The sequence below is a fragment of the Aotus nancymaae genome, unplaced genomic scaffold (genome assembly GCF_030222135.1).
Source record: "Aotus nancymaae isolate 86718 unplaced genomic scaffold, 86718_ANA_hifiasm-v0.15.2.pri h1tg000033l, whole genome shotgun sequence".
Taxonomy (NCBI): Eukaryota; Metazoa; Chordata; class Mammalia; order Primates; family Aotidae; genus Aotus; species Aotus nancymaae.
The window spans coordinates 428,000-447,247 of record NW_026988447.1 but is presented as its reverse complement, the minus strand read 5'-3'; the positions used below and the strand labels follow the sequence as shown (position 1 = coordinate 447,247).

At 34.0% G+C, this 19,248-nt stretch overlaps 1 protein-coding gene across 10 annotated transcripts in view; it reads left to right on the top strand.

Moving 5' to 3' along the window:
- The window catches only part of LOC105732479 (tolloid-like protein 1), a 256,428-nt gene that overhangs the window by 168,266 nt on the left and 68,914 nt on the right, over window positions 1-19,248 (top strand). For 9 of the 10 annotated variants that reach the window (XR_010345339.1, XM_012474568.3, XM_064383750.1 and 6 more), the window contains 3 exons: window positions 12,601-12,703; window positions 14,981-15,097; window positions 16,234-16,379. Coding sequence is in view for 9 of the 10 variants with exons in the window: in XM_012474568.3 (XP_012329991.1) it covers window positions 12,601-12,703; window positions 14,981-15,097; window positions 16,234-16,379 (366 nt within the window). In the remaining variant the exon portion in view is untranslated. Of the gene's footprint in view, window positions 1-2,896; window positions 3,430-12,600; window positions 12,704-14,980; window positions 15,098-16,233; window positions 16,380-19,248 lie in introns of those variants that run through there. The other variant, XM_012474573.2, reaches the window with a different exon arrangement.

The window sequence follows — 19,248 nt, the reverse complement described above, 5'->3', positions numbered from 1 at the left end:
TGTCTTTACAATAGAATGATTTATAATCCTTTGGGTATATATCCAATAATGGGATTGCTGGGTAAAATGGTATTTCTAGTTTTAGATTCTTGAGAAATCACCACACTGTCTTCTACAATGGTTGAAGTAATTTACACTCCCACTAACAGTGTAAAAGCATTCCTATTTCTCCACATCCTCTCCAGCATCTGTTATCTCCTGATTTTTTTAATGATTGCCATTCTAACTGGTGTGGGGTGGTATCTCATTGTGATTTTAATTTGTATTTTTCTTTTTCTTTTTTTTTTTTTGGTCACTTACTCTTTTTTTTTATTGCATTTTAGGTTTTGGGGTACATGTGAAGAACATGCAAGATTGTTGCATAGGTACACACATGGCAGTGTGATTTGCTGCCTTCCTCCCCTTCACCTATATCTGTCATTTCTCCCCATGCTATCTCTCCCCAACTCCCCACCCCCCACTGTCTCTCCCCTATTTTCCCCCAACAGACCCCAGTGTGTGATGCTTCCCTCCCTGTGTCCATGTGTTCTCATTGTTCAACACCTGCCTATGAGTGAGAACATGCGGTGTTTGATTTTCTGTTCTTGTGTCAGTTTGCTGAGAATATTCCATGGTGTATATGTGCCACATTTTCTCTGTCCAGTCTATCATCGATGGGCATTTGGGTTGGTTCCAGGTCTCTGCTATTGTAAACTATGCTGCAATGAACATTCGTGTGCATGTGTCCTTATAGTAGAACAATTTATAATCCTTTGGATATATACCCAGTAATGGGATTGCTGGGTCAAATGGAATTTTTATTTCTCCAGGGTTGTAATTTGCATTTTTCTAATGACCAGTGATGATGAGCTTTTTTTCATATGTTTGTGGTTGACTGCATAAATATCTTCTTTTGAATAGTGTCTGTTCGTATCCTTTGCCCACTTTTTGATGGGATTGTGTGTTTCCTTCTTGTAAATTTGTTTAAGTTCATAGATTCTGGATATTAGCCTTTTGTCAGATGGGTAGATTGCAAAAAATTTTTCCCATTCTATTGGTTGCCGGTTCACTGTAGTGTTAGTTTCTTTGACTGTGCAGAAGCTCTTAAGTTTAATTAGATCCCATTTGTCTATTTTAGCTTTTGTTGCCATTTCTTTTGATGTTTTAGTCATGAAGTTCTTGCCCATGCCTATGTCCTGAATGGTATTGCATAGGTTTTCTTCTAGAGTTTTTATGGTGTAAGGTCTTATGTTTAAATCTTTAATCCATCTGGAGTTAATTTTTGTATAAGATTTAAGGAAGGGATCCAGTTTCAGCTTTCTGCATATGGCTAGCCAGTTTTCCCAGCACCACTTATTAAATAGGGAATCCTTTCCCCATTGCTTGTTTTTGTCAGGTTTGTCGAAGATCAGATGGTTGTAGTTGTCTGGCATTCTTTCTAAGGTCTCTGTTCTGTTCCGTTGGTCTATAACTCTGTTTTGGTACCAGTACCATGCTAAACTTCATATGGAACCAAAAAAGAGGCTGCATAGCCAAGACAATCTTGACAAAAACAAAAACAAAAACATAAAACAAAAAAGAAAGCTGAAAGCATCATGCTACCTGACTTCAAACTATATTACAAGTTGACTGTAATCAAAACAGCTTTTTTCTCATTTCATATTTTTCTCTCTTTTGGTTTGAAAGTTATAAATGGGTATTCTATCATTTGGTACCCTCTTTCTACCAGCTTTCATTCTTAACAAAGTTATATTTAATTGGTATTTTTAGCCTCTTCCAAATTCAAAAAAGGATCTTAAAACATTTAAGATTATTCCCTTTTTATAAGACAATATTTTGCATGTTTGTTGATGCCTTTTTTTAAATCACACAAATGAAACACTGTTGTCTTTTGCACTTAACATTATTTTTACATGTGAAAGTACTACCAAGGATTTTCATTATTTATTGTCCCAAAATAAACTACAATATCGTTATGGTAAAAACTACACAGCATGAAATTTACCACCTTAACTATTTTTAGCTGTACTGTTCAGTATGTTAAGTATATTCACATTGTTGTGAAACAGATCTCTAGAACCTTTTCATCTTGCAAAACTGTAACTCTATACTTATTAAACCCAACAAATCCCTTTTCCCTCCATCCCTTTGCGCCTGGCAATCATCATTCTACATTCTGTTTCTGTGAATTTGAGATACCTCATATGATTGGAATCATAGAGTATTTGTCCCTTTGTGACTGGATTATCTCACTTAGCGTAATGTCCTCAAGGTTCATCCATGTGACAGGATTTACTTTTAAAGCCTGAATAATATCCCACTGTATGAATACACCACATTTTCTTTATGTTTTCATTCACTGGTAGACATTTGGGTTGCTTCTATCTCTTGACCATTTTGAATAGTGCTGATAGGCACCCGAGATTGCAAATATCTCTCAGACACCCTGTTTTCAATTATTTTGGTATCTATCCAGAAATGAGGTTCCTGAATCATAAGGTAGTTCTATGTTTAAGTTTTTGAAGAACATTTATGCTCTTTTCTATAGTGGTTGCATTATTTCAGAATCCTAAGAGTGCATCAGGGTTCTAATTTATTTCCATCCTCACCAACACTTGTTATTTTCTGTTGTTTTGATAGTAGCCATCCTGCTATGTGTCAGGTGATGTCTCATTATGGTTTTGATTTGAATTTTTCTGATGACTAGTGCACATCTTCTAGTGATTACTTGGGTGTCTTTTTGTGTGCTTAATGGCTCTTTGTATATCGTCTTTGTAGAAATCTTTATTCAAGTCTTTTGCCAATGTTTAAATCAGATTATTTGATTTTGTTGTTCAACTGTAGAAGTTTTTATATATTCTGGTTATTAGGCACTTATTAGAGAAGTGATTTACACATATTTTCTCCTCTTTAGCAGGTTGTATTTTCACACTGTTGATTGTGTCTTCTGATGAACAAAAATGATAGAGTTTGATGTCATACCCCTTGTCTACTTTTAGTTTTATTGTCTGTGCTTTTGGTGTCATATCCAAGAAATCATAGCTATATACAATGGCATGAAGTTTTTCCCCTACTTTTTTTCTATGAGTTCTATAGTTTTAAGTTCTTATGTTTAGTTCTTTATTTAATGCTGTGTTAATTTTTTAATGTTGTAAGATAAGTGTCCAATTCAATTCTTGTACATGTGGATATCCATTTTCCTCAACACCATTTGTTAAATATTTAACTAAATATTTTTGTTCAGCATTTCTGCTCATTTTTCTGACTTTTATTATGGCTTATTTTTGTCCTGCCTATAGGTTACATTACAGATTATTCTTAAAATTTACATTTTGTTTTTTTTTTTCTGTTTGAAAATGGGTTTTCTACTTCAATTTATGAAAGTATAGTTTCACTGGATATAGTTGGCTGCACATTCACCTTTGTTATAAATCAAAGCTTGCAAAAATACCTTCATTTCAAATATTTTAAATGTACAGTTTTGGACATTAAGTTATCAAAAGTGATTTAATGAGCACTAAAAATTTGATAAGTTAATACCCATATAAAATGAATGAACAAAGAAATATTCATAAAATGAAGCTGCTCAAGATGATTTCTCAAGGCAGTTTTCCCAAATTCATGGATACCTCTCATGTAATAAAATGTATCTTAAAAATATTACAAACACTGTGAAGCCTATTCATTTTTTTTAAAAACAAGTAAAATTCCGAAAGGCACATCTTATACCATGCAATAAAAATAGACCTATATACAGCTTATTAGATGAATATAACCACATGGCTGTCATATAAATAAGTTAAATCAATCTGTATCTTTTATAAATTTTATAAATTATGGCAATTGCAACTTTTTTTTTTTTTTTTTTGAGATGGAGTCTTGCTCTGTTGCCCAGGCTGGAGTGCAATGGCACAATCTTGGCTCACTGCAAATTTCTCTGTCCGGTTCAAACAATTCTTGTGACTTAGCCTCCTGAGTAGCAGGGATTACAGGTGCTTACCACCTCACCTGGCTAATTTTTGTATTTTTATTAGGGACAGGGTTTCACCATGTTGCTCAGGCTGGTCTTGAACTTCTGAGCTCAAGTGATTCACCTGCCTCGGCCTCCCAATGTGCTGGGATTACAGGTGTGAGCCACCATGACTGGCCTAAAGTTCTTTTGATTTGAATAATATGAGAGTATTTCAATGTTATAAAATATGTTAAACATTTGAAAAATGATAGGTCAAAATTAAAAAAAAGTTCTCAAAATTTTCACAAATACTGAGTGAATTAGAATTCAATGTATATGTTTAGTGATAAACAATTGAATAATTAGGAGTAGCAGGATTTTTTAAAAAAATACAATAAATAGAAAAAACCTAGTATTTCCTGAGTGCCTACACTATGTTAGGTTCTGTGCCAAGCTTCTCTAATCTCCTCACACCCTACTGAGGTCAGTACTAGAATTATCAAAGAAACTGAAGTTGAGAAAGAATTGAGTAACCTATCTAACATCATATGCGAGGCATCTGACATTTGGCAGAGCTAATTACTAAATATTTCTTTAGTTATACGAAATTTTTTTCTCTAAAATTCAAAATAACCAAAAATTAAGCAAGACTAGAGGTATTCAAATAAAAACAAATATATTAAAATATAACATATTTTAGAAAACCAGAAACTTTACTGTGGGACTAAAATAAACAAAATAGCACATCATGAACCGAAATGTAAAAGTATAGGGTTATAAATTATCAGTTCTCAAATTAATGTATAGTAATTCCAAATAAACTTCCAATAGATTTTTGTTTCGTACTAGACCAAATTTTTCTGGAGTTTATCTTAAAAATAAAATAGTTGGTATAACCATGGCAAAGTCACAAACAATGGCAATGCAGGGTAGTGGATTGCTCTATAAGATAGTAGAAAAATATTCTGAAACATCAGTAATTCAATGTCAAAAAAGGCTTCTGTATCAATGGACAAACTAAAAAGACCAGAATTATGCCTGAGGGCATAGAAGACTTCTGTCTTACACTTATAAGGATCATTTTTCAAATAAATTGGGAAAATTGATTTTTTTTGGTAAATAATATTTAAATCATTTTAAAGGATATGTGAAAATTAAACAATTTTTACTTCATATTGAATATTTTCTAAAGAAAACAGTGCTTTATTTTTCTTTTTGAAAAAGATATGCTGAATACATGAGTTGAAAATAAGAAAATTTAAAATAACTTGTTCAGATTATCCATATAAAATTAATTTTATAAAAATACAAAGTGCATAAATAAAAATGAAATTGGAGACTATTATAACACATAAGGATGAGGGACCATTGGGTTAGTCATATGTAGAGAGTTGTTATAAACCAATAACTAAAGATTCACCCCACAGCAGAAAATGACTGAGAAAGTAGAAAATTTATTGAAGTAGAATATCAATGCAAGTAGATATTCAATTAATATATGAAGTTGTTTAATCTTATTCTTTATCAGATAAATGCTATTTAGACTAACAAAAATTTTGTCATGTTTCACCTGTCATATTAGTAAAGATGGAATTGAATGTTAATATCAAGTGATCATAAAGATAACGATTCCTCAAAGTAGAAATTAAAATAATCTTTTTGAAGAACACTGGGTAATTTGTATTATGCTTTACAAAATGTACCTGCACTTTTGCCCAGGTATTTATCCCAGAACAATTATCTGAGTGTGCATAAAGGTAGCTGTTTATTAAAATAATGAAAATTGGAAACAAAATAAATTTTGAAAACTTAAAGAGAATTCTGATTTGAGAAAATGTTTTACAATATATCATAAAAATTTTAAGGCAGATCAAAAGTCAGTGGTATGAGAATATCCAAATTTTTAATTATGTACATTAGAAACAAATTTATGGAAGAATATATATCAAATTGATGCTTATTTCTACCTGCTGAGTTTGCAAATAGTTTTTATTTCTTCTTTGTTCCTTTAAAAAGTTATCTGTGTTAAGCATATGTTATTTTGGGCAGGAGAAAAATATTCTCTTTAAAAATACAGTCATTGTTGGACAATAATGTGAATGTACTTAATGCACAGAACTGTACACATAAAAATGATTAAAATGGTAAATTTTATATTGTGCACACATAATTATACCACAATTAAAATATAAGAATTTCAGTTCACATGTATGTCTTTCTTGAATTGAGCCTCCAAACGTACAGAGGGATTTCTGTTGAATTTAAGGTGATTCTTGATGTTGCATAGTTCATGCTGTCAGCAATACAGAATGTGCAGCTAGGAGAGTGGCTGTGTTGAGCTGATAGAAGTGCATAGTATTGATTCTTGCATCCCTTAGAATTGACTAGCCTTTGAACAAGGGCAGATTGCTTATGTCTTGAATAGACTTAACATTTTCTCTTTTCCTATATAACCCATTTAGAAACTATTGACTATTTTTTGCAAATATTTCTTTTTAAACACTCACCTATGATTTACAGAGTCAATTCACAATAATATGTTTATATTGACAAAGACATTGCTTAAATTTAGCAATTACTACATAAATACATTTTTATTCTATTAAAATAAATGTATCTTTTGATGTGTGAAATCAATTCTTGCTATTATAAACTTATAACCTAGTAATATGTTTGAACTCTGAAAAATAACTGAAAAAATACAGTTTTTGATGGACTTTAGGAAAGCTCAGATCTTGTTGGAAGATCCAGGCATGACTGAAGAGATGGTAGCATTTAATAAAGATTTTGAGTGAGATGAAGAATTTCCAGGAACAAGGAAGGGGAAAGTAGAATCCAGGTAGAGTTTTTCACTTTAAGTAAAGGAATGGGACTAGATGCTGAGATTGGGATACTTTGCCAGAGCACAATAGTAAGAAGTTAGGGATGAGTGGAATGAAGCTTATGTGCTTGAGATAATGAATGATGAGGCAGCCAAGTTCGGTTATGACTAGTCATTGATTCCAAACCTTGATGGGAAGCAAACTGTGTTGAGATTACCATGGCCACAAAGTGTACGAAGAAATGGAGAAGAGTAAAATTATAAGCCAAAGCACATCTTGTGAAACTATTGTATTGTATTCAGAAAAAAAAGTACAGCCAGAATTAACAGTGAAAAAGAAAAAAAGAGGGAGGAGTATTGTTAGGGATATTATAGAATATTATCTGTAGAAGTTGGCAATTAAATAGATATAGGGATATAGTAGGAATTTAGGAAAGAGAAGTCTCAGTCCATTAATGCTGCTATAACAAAGCACCTCAGACTGAGTAATTTATGGACAATAGAAATTTATTTCTCAGAGAGGTAGAGGTTAAGAATCCCAAGATCAAGGTGCCTGTAGATTCAGGTATCTGGTTAGTTCTCACTCTCTGCTTCTTCTTGCATTCTCACTTGGTTGAAGGGGTGGAAGGGACAAAGGGATAAAAGAATGAACTTGTCTCCTCAAGTCCTTTTATAAGGGCACTAATCCCATTTCTAAGGGCAGAGCCCTCCCGGCTTAATCAGCTTCCAGCGACCACTTCTTAATACCATCATTTTGGAATTTAAGTTCCAACATATGAATTTTGGAGGGACATATACATTCAAACCATGGCGAGAAGTATAAAATATATTCCAAAGAATAGTGGGTGATGGTTTATCAAAATTTCAAAGCCAGATGTTATCACAAAGGTTTAAGCAGCAAAATAATATTAATAGAATAATTCAACTCCTGGTTTCCACCTATCATAATGAATCTCTGATAAAAGTTAGGGTCTACCTGAGGCACACACAACTATTCTTTTGTAAGTCGAGTATTTGAACCAAGTTCCAAATTCTACTGCCCATTCTTCTTTAGATTTTTCTCATTCATTACTTTCACATGCTGACTTTCTCATGAAACTTTAAAATCAAACTGTTTGTATGTTTCAGAGCATAGATGGAATAAGGAAATGGAGTAATACTTTATTTTACATATTTTTTTCAGGATTTATATTGTGAGGAATGTCTGAATATATACCATGAAAATAATAATACATTACAGTCTTAACAGTGCTTTGGGATTACCTGAGTGTTTTTCTCCATATCATTCAGTTAAAGTCTTGTGAGTTAATTCTGGTGAGATAAGCCTGATATGGTAACCTCTAGTTTACAGCAGTAAGATTCACTCGACCTCCACCTGTTTAAGTAAACCAGATCACTGACAACTTAGAACTTGGACCCAGGTCTTCTGTCCCAATCAAGAACAACTTCCAGATGTAGAAAAAAATTGTATTTTTTTTCCCATAACATGATACAATTTCAGAGCTGAACAAAACCTTAATGATCAGTTATTCCACAGACTGGCAAAAATTTCTGGAAAGAACATACAGTAAATATATTTGTTTTTGCAGGCTATACAGTATTTGTCACAAATACTGATTTCTAACACTGTAGCATTGAAACAGACATAAACAACGTGTGGCAAAGGAATGGTTCTGATAGAACTTTTATGGAAACAGGCTGCAGGCAGAATTTGACCCATGGGCTATAGTTTACTGATCCCTGATTTACTCTCTCTGAGCCTTACTTCTGAGTGGGTTGTGGAGGGGAAACTCTATCATCACTCTAGAAAGTTTATTAGATTTCTCCAGGCTTCTTCTGGCTGTAACACAGCAATCTATTTTTATTTTGCTGTTTTGATTCCAATATGCCTCTCTGAAGAGCTGTGTAATAATATCAGTCTAATTGACAAGGTTTGTACATTCTCTATTCTTATAACGTGTGGTGCAAATATTTTGCTAATTGGCCTTTTTTAGTGGTGCTCATGGAATTTGTTTAGGTAGCCAATAATGTCTTATTTGTGCTGAAAAAAAGTTCATTGATTATATCTTTCTCTTGAGACTTGCAGACATCCAGTCCCTTGAACTGTTAACCTGCCTTTCTTCACGATTCTTCCCTCTGCAGCATTGTAAAACAAAGTCTTTAATAAGCACAATTGGCAGCAATTGCATCTATTCAACGTTGCAACTTAGACTCCTAACAGATCATAAGAAATCTTAAAATTGTTCCCTCAATCTCATACTCCAAGGGAGCTATAATTAATTTTGAGTTGTTACTTAATACTTACATCAAAAATAAAATATTTATACAGTTATGTTATGTATTTTTTATTTGATTATTCTTTGGGGTAAGATGTAATATGTTTACATAAAATAACATAGTGTAAAACAACCAGATACTTTCCAAGCGTGTTTGATTTGTTATTCAAATATGAATTCTGCTAGCAATCTTAGTCAAAGGCCAAAATTTTACTACTATAGTCAGAGCCCTAAGATTTGATTTTAGAAAACCTGTCTTTATTACATTTTCTGCTTTTAAAGGACTCTGTGTTTTATGTTAATGTCAGACCAGTTACATTCCTCCACAGTGCTTGGTGTTTAAACTAGAAGATTAAAAGCAAGATAGAAAAATTTTCTGCTTAGAGTTATCCCCATCCAATTGTGTGTGTGTGTGTGTGTGTGTTTCAAGACATCAAATATTAACTATTGTTTTGCAGTCCAAACATACTTTTTAATTTTGGATGAAATTGATAATACACGTATTTCTAATTTAGCTTTATTTTTTTTCCTCATCAAGAAGACAGTAAAACTATGAGCACATCATTATAAAAATTATAAACTTTCAATCTAAGAGGGAAGCCAGAAAATGAGCCTTGGGGGATTTCTGTGTCTATATTCAAGTTTTGCTCTCTCTGCTATAATAAATGAGTTATTACATAATCAAATAAAGTTGAAATCTTGGTGGTTGGTATAGGGAAAATATAAATGTAAAATTAAATGTAATATCAGGCAGTGGTAGTATTCTCCATTTGTAGAAGACATAAAGTAAACAAAAAGTTAAAGGGAAAAAATAGATACTATTTCCCAGTTATATCTTGAGTATAATCTAACGTTGCATTGGTATTTAGAGATGGAGGAGAAAGTATTTTGTGAAGTTCATAAAAATAAATTAGATACTAAAGCATTTTGATAATCAAGTATTGATGATTATTGGGAAAAAATCATCAATGCTTTGTCTTTGGATATTTTAAAAAATTTTGTAAACATTAAACGATGGAACATTACAATAAGGCAAAGAAAAAGAAAAACAGAAAAAAGATAAACTGCAAAGAAGGAAGATAAAAATAAGTAAACAATTCTATTAAAACCAATTTATGGCTGGATGCAGTGGCTCACTCCTGTAATCCCAGCACTTTGGGAGACCAAGGTGGGAGGATCACCTGAGGTCAGGAGTTTAAGACCAGCATGACCAACATGGCAAAACGCCCTCTGCTACTAAAAATACAAAAATAAACTGAACATGGTGGCAGGCACCTGTAATCCCAGCTACTCTGGAGACTGAGGGACAAGAATTGCCTGAACCTAGGAGGCAGAAGTTGCAGTAAGCTGATATTGTGCCACTGCACTCCAGCCTGGGTGAAAACAGCGAAACTCCATCTCCAAAAACAAAACAAAACAAAACAAACAAAACCCAACTTATTCCACAACTTAATGCACTACATTTAAAAAAATTGTACCCCTAATTTCTTATCTGTGGCAGATTTCTTCCTTTGTTACTAGGAAAGTATATGTTAGTCTATACGGACATTTGAAACCAACTTTGGTGTGCAGTTTCATCAGTGATCACTGTGGTACCTAGATATGAGATGTAATGAGAGATATTTATAGTTAATCTGTGTCATTTGGGGTAGAAGTAAGTTCATTCAGTATTGATTTGCTATAATTAGTGCTTACCTTTCTGTTAAATATTGTGTTCAAAAAAGGGGAGAAGCATATATTTTCCAGCACAGAATTGGTAGTACTTTTCTGGAATATGGATTCAGTATTGATTGATTATGTTTTTATTTTCCTGCTTTCTTTCCTTCCTCTCTTCCTTTCTTCTTTCTTTTATTTCTTCCTTCCTTTGTTATCTTTTGAGACTTCTCTCACATTCAGCCGTTTGTATTTTCACAAAAGGGACTTTTTTTTTTTTTTTTGAGATGGAGTTTCGCTCTTGTTACCCAGGCTGGAGTGCAATGGCACGATCTCGGCTCACCGCAACCTCCGCCTCCTGGGTTCAGGCAATTCTCCTGCCTCAGCCTCCTGAGTAGCTGGGATTACAGGCACGCACCACCATGCCCAGCTAATTTTTTGTATTTTTAGTAGAGACGGGGTTTCACCTTGTTGACCAGGATGGTCTCGATCTCTTGACCTCGTAATCCACCCGCCTCGGCCTCCCAAAGTGCTGGGATTACAGGCATGAGCCATCGCACCCGGCAAAAGGGACTTTTGAATATTGCTACAAACTGTAGTTTTGTACTAGGAGCATTTCAAATATTCATAATTTGTTGCTTTTGGCCAAAGTCCATCACAATTTATAGAGTAGAACACTGACTCACTATGAGCCTTAAGCATCTCAGATGTTTTAAGCACAATAGAGTTAGAATGAGTTTTTGAATGTGAAAAACATCCAGATGAATTTCATTGCATCAGATAAGCACGTTTCTCATGTAAGTTTGCCTTTACTTTTGGTGTAATCAACTAAAAAAAAAATGAGTTAACTGTTTGAAAAGTAAAGTCCTTTTGTAAAGCTGTAAGAAAGTTGTCTTTCCAAGTATGGTTCTTTTTTTTTTTTTTTTTTTTTTTTTTTTTTTTGAGATGGAGTTTCGCTCGTTACCCAGGCTGGAGTGCAATGGCGCGATCTCGGCTCACCGCAACCTCCGCCTCCTGGGTTCAGGCAATTCTCCTGCCTCAGCCTCCTGATGCCCAGATAATTTTTGTATTTTGTTTGTAGTAGAGACGGGGTTTCACCATGTTGGCCAGGATGGTCTCGATCTCTTGACCTCATGATCCACCCGCCTTGGCCTCCCAAAGTGCCGGGATCCAAGTATTGTTCTTAAGTTATCTTTACACAACAGCATCATTTCAAAACAAAGCACAGAATAAGGGTCATGTACAAGATGCTCTAACTTGAAAGGTCTTTGGATACATATTTTTGGATCCAGAGAAACATAGTGACATCTGCCTTTGATTATCGTTAGACGGATAAATTCTAATTCTAGGACTGTATTTAAAATATTGCAACATACACAATGATACTATACGTTCTGGGAATATGGCACACAGTGGTTCTTTTTAACATAATTGTAGATGTCCTACAGGTTGTCTTTGAAATAAATTATTTTTTAAAATATTTTCATGGAAAAATTAGAATTCTTCATGGTTCAAGCCATGTTTATATTAGGAAAATTCAAAAAAACTACTTGAATAAAAATTTCTATTTGCTTTACAATCGTCAAGATTGTCAAGATTAACTTTACAGAAACTTTGGGTTAATTGCTAAAATATCTAATTTGTTCAACTACTCATATTGTACTTCTTCTGACATTGTTAAACAGTTAGAATGAGAAAACAGGATATTTTTTCATCAATCAATATTGAATCCATATTTTAGAAAAGTACTACCAATTCTGTTTGTTCAGGAAAAAAATTAGGGTAATTATAATATAGGAAAAGAATTAGCAATGCATGCATTTTTACTGTAGACCAGGGCTCCTTACCTCTAGGAATCAAATCACTATCTGTAGATACAATCATTTTTACTCTGTTGCTTATTTATCTCAATTTTCCAGATTGTTTTAAATTTTACAACGATGGACTTATACAAGAGTAGTTTGTGCTGGTATGACTACATTGAAGTAAGAGATGGGTACTGGAGGAAATCACCTCTCCTTGGTAAGAGATCTTTTACCTTTATGTGGCTATGTATCTAATCTGTCCTGTCCAAAGAAAATCAACCGATTCTTTCAAGAGTCATCTTAGAGTTAAAAATATATGTGATTAAAATTATTTTTATTTTAATTATACTTTTCTCTACCATACCTCAAATACTCAAAGACAGACAGATGGATAAATACATGGACTGATTAATTAATTTGAGCTAGCTTAAGTTACGAGGTAACTTAATACCTGGATTTAAACATAATGATTTAGACTAGTCTTCTCATGTATTGTGCATATCATGAGTACTCCTCACAATATTTCTGTATTTTTGCCTTAAGAATAAGTTTCGATTTAAAAATAAAAAGCTAACTGTGGGTATATATATTGTATATTTATGTGTTTTGTTTTTGTTTTGTTGCTAAGCCAGTAGTGTAAGCTATTAGGTACATGTTTGGTAGCTGGCTTCCTATGCCAAGCATATCAGCTCTTACTGTAGACATCACAATTTTGCTTCTCAGAGAGCTTTTTGTGGCTGAGAAGAGACACTTGCAGTTTGTGTCATAAATTGTAGCTTAGATTTGGTGCTCATGAAAGTCTGTTGCCAATGTTTTACCACAGACCACACTATTAACTTGCATAGACAGTTTACTGTTGCCCTCTGTTTTACTTAAAGGTGAGAGCTGTTTGGAGCATGCAAACATCTACTCTATATTGATCCTTTTTGAGAGTGTGACTTTTTCTTTATTATTAGAAGTAGTTTCTCCCAGTTGCGTTGATGAACTGTATAGCATTTTTAACATCTAAAACCTACTGAATGGGCACGATTGTATTAAAACTGACAGCAGCCATAGTAATTCCAACAGATATGTAGAAATGTTTAAAAATAAAGAATTGAACTAATTTGGTAAGTCAGGTTAAGGAAACCATTGTCTTCTACATTTACTTTCTTAGCCTAGATAAAGCAATTTTTTAGATATGTATGCACAGGCCAAAGAAAATATTTCATTAAACTCAACTTGGAGAAACAAATCTAGAGCTAAAATTCTGAAAAACGCTTCCTTTTAGGCACCATCAGCATTACATGGCTTAGTGTATAATGGATGACCAGAGTGACTCAGCGTAATCATGGTTTTTGTGTGAAAATCTTTCCCTACTGTATCTTCCAAGACTGTGCTCCAAGAAGTGCAGCACTTATATTGGTAGCATCGGAATCATCCAGAAAGTCGTTAGAATTATAGAAAATTGGGTCCCACTCCATATACTCTGAATTAGAGTTTGCATTTTAATAGATTTCCTAGAAATTCAGATGCACACTACAGTTTAAAACACACTGCTCTGTATTACCTGCCTCTAATTTGCTTTGCAATTTAGGAAACTATGTCTTCACTTGTTAGCTGTTAGTACGAACTTGCTTTATGCAAGTTGGCTACCATTTTTCATATACTAAAACTATGTATGCCATTTCCAGAGACACATAAAAATAGATAACATTGTAATATGTTTGTAGAATTATTGCATGTACTTTTTGTCATATTTAAGCGTTTTGTGATCATGTGAAAGCTTAGAGCATAAAGGCAGACATAAGCATAAATATTTGTGGAAAGAAGAGGAAGAAAGGAAGGAATGACATATTATATTCATTTGTTGTAATTCATATTTATAGATACAGAATTAGAAGGAATTAGAACTTGTGCTCAAGTCTTCTGATAGTATTTGTTATTTTGCCTCTAACACTACATATTACAGCTTTGTAGAAGAGATAGAATGTGTTCAGGTATAAAAGATATTAAGAGTAGCCTCAGGGTTTTCCTCAGCAGTTATTATTGAACCTGGCTGAATAAAGAACTCCACTTTGACTGAGAGCACATTCTTAACCAAGTCATTTCCCTGCTGTTGGCCAGGCTGACAATTTGAAACTACTTTCTTAGGGTGACTTGCACCTTTTTCTGTTCCCTATTAAATAATATTCCCCACTTTGATGCATCATTTGATCTTTTTCAAATACTGTTTTTGAGGAACCATCTTACTTCTATATATGGTAATGATACTGACATCACTCAGTTATTACTTTGAGGCTGATGGTCAAATACTTTATAAATAGATAAGAAGATATTGTTTTGTTGATCTACCATTAGTAAGTAAATATTAAGACCTAGCTGTGGCCACAATCACTTGGAATAGAAATGTGAACTAAATCAGTGTTTACATATTATTTGTGGCTAGTACGAAAAGAAAGTAGACTATAGAGTCCTACTTAGGAGTTTCTCTTTATTCTTTTATTTCTTTTAGGTAGATTCTGTGGGGACAAAGTACCTGAAGTTCTTACTTCTACAGACAGCAGAATGTGGATTGAGTTTCGTAGCAGCAGTAATTGGGTAGGAAAAGGCTTTGCAGCTGTCTATGAAGGCAAGTCACATTGAATTTTGGAGAGTAGTTCATCTTATATCTCAACAGAAATGTCCACTTCTTCATTTCATTACAATGGCATCGTGACCATATTTTGAAATTATGAATTTTTCTGAATCTGTATTCTAATATTCATACAGATAATTTTAATAAAAATACTCAGTAAATTTAAATTGCAAGAACAACCTGTTTTCTGGTATCAGTGATATAATAATATCTGAATGTGCTCAGGATGTGTGGGGAAAAAAGCAACTGATGCAAGCACTCTTAAAGTTTCATTGTTTCATGATAGTTTTAAAATGTTATGAAGAAATTATCATTTTCCATTGTACTGATTTTCTGTCTGTTTGGTCCCTGTATTCCTGAAATACTTTTTATTAGAGGAAATTGCACAGAAAGTAATTGTGCCGATTTCTGGGCCATGCTTTATCTAAATAAGAGAGTCAGCATTTGAGGAAGGACTTATTTAATGCTTTGTTTTATGCTTCTCTAAAACAATAAACTGGCATTGTGTTTTCTTGGCTTTAAAACAAGCTCCTTTCTTGCCAGGTTGTGGGTGGAGGAGACACTTCCTAGTACAGCAATTTAAGTAATTTTGAAGACAGAAGATTTCTGCTTCCTTTAAACTTTTAAGTAAACCGAAGCATTTTATTTTAAGGATTAACTACCTAGCAGCGAAGAGGATTATTTAGAGGGAGACAGAGACACTGCACACACGACACTAACTCACTGCCACAGCCCCAGTGAATTCTGTTCGGGATGAATTCTGTTTCTGATGAGTTATTTAACCTGCGTTCCAAAGACCAAAGGAAACAACTCAGAGAATCACATAACAAACTCAGAGAGAATAAATTCACAAAGTCACTAAATGTTTTTAAAGGTTAAAAATATGTTTTTGTTAAGACAGGATTAAAAACTATCCATTCCTTGGACGTTATCTGATATTGGTAGTTATTTGACTAGATTTATTTTTTTAATCTAATAAATATCTACTACATTAAACCAGTCAACTTTGATTTTTATTGCCTGATCTTTATGTGCTGAGCTACAGGAGCCGAACTTAAATTTTAACATAAAAGACAATGAAAACGAAATGCCACGTCTAGGCTTAGTTATTTGTTTTTTGCTTTCTTCAGCAATCTGTGGAGGTGAGATACGTAAAAATGAAGGACAGATTCAGTCTCCTAATTATCCTGATGACTATCGCCCAATGAAAGAATGTGTGTGGAAAATAACAGTGTCTGAGGGCTACCACGTCGGACTGACCTTTCAGTCCTTTGAGGTAAAGTCTTCCTGGCGCATATTCTCCATAAAGGACAATGGCATTTAAGAGAATCCTCATTAAATCAGCAAAGAAACAGAGAATCAGCTTTTTAATCAGCAAAGAAGTAAAGGATCACTCATAAAATGCAACATCGAGAGCAAAAGGTTTTGTTTTTCTTCTTTCCTAGTTCGCAGACATTTTCAAGAAGATTAAAGTGAGTTTACATTATCTGTGCTATTTGAACTAGAATGTTTGAAGTACTGACAATAGTTTCTTTTGACAAATGCACAGGCTTATTTCACAAGACTGCTGAGAAGGTCCATTAAGTAACAGAACTTTTGTTTCTCATCTAAATTAAGAGGTAAAAAGGTAGACAGTCTTTTTTGTAAGAAGAACAAAATATTTTTCACCTTTTTTACCATTACACAGATAACTGTTTATATCAAAAATAGGGATTTTAAGTGCTCTTATGAATTTTCAACTTCCTTCAAAATATTTGTCAGGGAGATCAGCAGCATCGTTGTGTTATTAGATGAAGAGCCAGAAGAAACAAAAGCTAATCAGAATTGTTGGATCAAAGTCCAGGTCCAGAACTACCAAACTGACTCATGAGTCATTTTTATGGGATAAGCGGGACTGAGTTAAGGATTTAAAGCCAAGAAACAGAGGAATGTGTCAGAAATTCCAGAGTATGTTTAAATCAAAGGGTCGGTCTAGAAATTGAGAGCCCAAGCTGAAGTGGAGAGGAACGATGAGATGCTGGTGGTAGGTCCTAGTAAGGGTTGGAAATTTAGATGTGTGATTGGAGATGGAGTCTTTGCTGATTAGAAGCCTAATTCACTAAGTCATCAGAAGGCAGTAATGACCCTTATTACCCAGTGGGTAGTAATGATCACCAGGAGCACTAACTGCCTACTGAGGACAGTGACCATGGTCATGGTCATGTGTCTGTAGGACAGCAGGAGCACCAGGAGGATCCAGGCATTGCCAGTAAACCCAGAGAATCTCTCTTCCTCATCTGCAAGCCTGTGTGTTCTGTTTCTTCGGTACTTGTCTCTGTCCCCTTGCATGTACCATTTAACTTTCCAGACAGATTTCTGTTTATTGCCAAAAAATATATGCTTTCTACTTTAATCATTATGTTATTTCTTATGCTCCTGACCATTTTTTTTTTTTTTTTTTTTTTTTGCATTTTTGGAAACTTTGATTCTGCCATTATTTGATTGACAGTTGAACTTTGTTATTTTAATGGACTAATAAGTTTGCAAATACTATTCAAATAGACCAGTTTATTGTTGATAATGAACTAAAAATGAGTAGAAAAATTTCACCCATGATTTGGACAAAAAGTTCATAAACATTATCTACCCACTGTCTGTATTTGCTGTGTTTTGTGATATTTCAGGAATTAAGAGATTAACTGTCTTAATACGTAATTCAGTTTTTTGTGGAGTTCTATTATAGATGTGATGCCAGAAAATGCATTTATTCCATCAACCTGAAAACTGATGCATGAAAGAGCTAGCTTAGTTGATTTGCAGTTTTTTTTTAAAATTTATCGATGCAATAAGCAGTGATAGTCTTCAAAAATAAGATAGCATAAGGACAAATGGAAAATATTTGCATCTTAGGCACTTAGAACCGTACCTGACACATAGTAGTCACTTAATAAATACTTGCTTACTGAGTGAATGAATCAGTGATTACTATGCTTAATGACCTGGGAAAAGTCATGTCCTAGGACGGCTGACAGTACATTTTATTTATTGTCTCTAGTTTCCTGTCCTATCTTCATATTCCTTTATTCCTTTACATTTCTGCCTCCCTCATGTTTTGACGTCTGATAGACCTCTCATCTTTAAATGGCCAAACCGGAACCATCGGTTATATTGTCTCACTCACTAAACCCACTCTTCTTTAATTTATTTCAGCACTATTTCAGTACTTTTTCTCACCACTTATCCGACAAAAATCGTTAATTCTGCCTTTTCTCTTAAGCCCTTCAGCCAGTCTATCAGCATATTTCAGTTGCTTTGTCTTCAAACTATACTCCATACACAATGACTTTACACCACCGTTTTCCACCATCCTCTCTTTGCTTGGAACACATAGCGAGAGACTCGGGTTTCTGCTCTTGCTCTGCATATCCCATTCTTCAGCTCACAACCAGAGTGATGCTTTTATAATGTATTATGACACTGCTCTACTTACAAGGAGTTTCAGTCACACCTAAAATAACATCTGGACTCTATTATCATGGGCCACGGCACTTGTGATTTGGGCTTTGGCTCCTTCTTACTCCCTCTGTGTCAGCTCTTCTCACCCTTTTTTTCTTCCTCAGAAACACCAAGCTCACTCCCACGTCACAGCATTTGCCATTGATGTTCCTCTGCCCCAGGTCTTTGCTTTTATGCTATTACTTTATGTGGATCTCTGCTTAATTACTGCCTTCTTAAAAAGTTCTTGTCTGATAACACTACTTAAAATATTTTCTGACCTACAATTATCTCTAAATCATCACTCTGTTTTATTTTTAGTTAATTGCACTTTCAACTACTGGAATTTATACAGATCTGTTTATCTACATGTTTATTCTCTATTTCTCGCACTAGAATATGACCACTAGCGGGTTGGGATCTTACCTGTGTTGCTGGTCATTGTGTTTCCAGCAACATTGTTTGTGAGATTAATGTTTGGTAATAGATGAGATAAATGGACGGATGGATTATATGTAAGTCAGTGTATGAGTGTGTGATGTTTGGTGGCTGGAAATGAGTATATTCTTTCTTTATTAAAGGCATGTTAGTTTCCATGGAGAGGGAAACAAGTCTGGATAGATAAAAAAGATTTAGATTATGGAGTACCTGGTATGCTGAATTTAGACTAG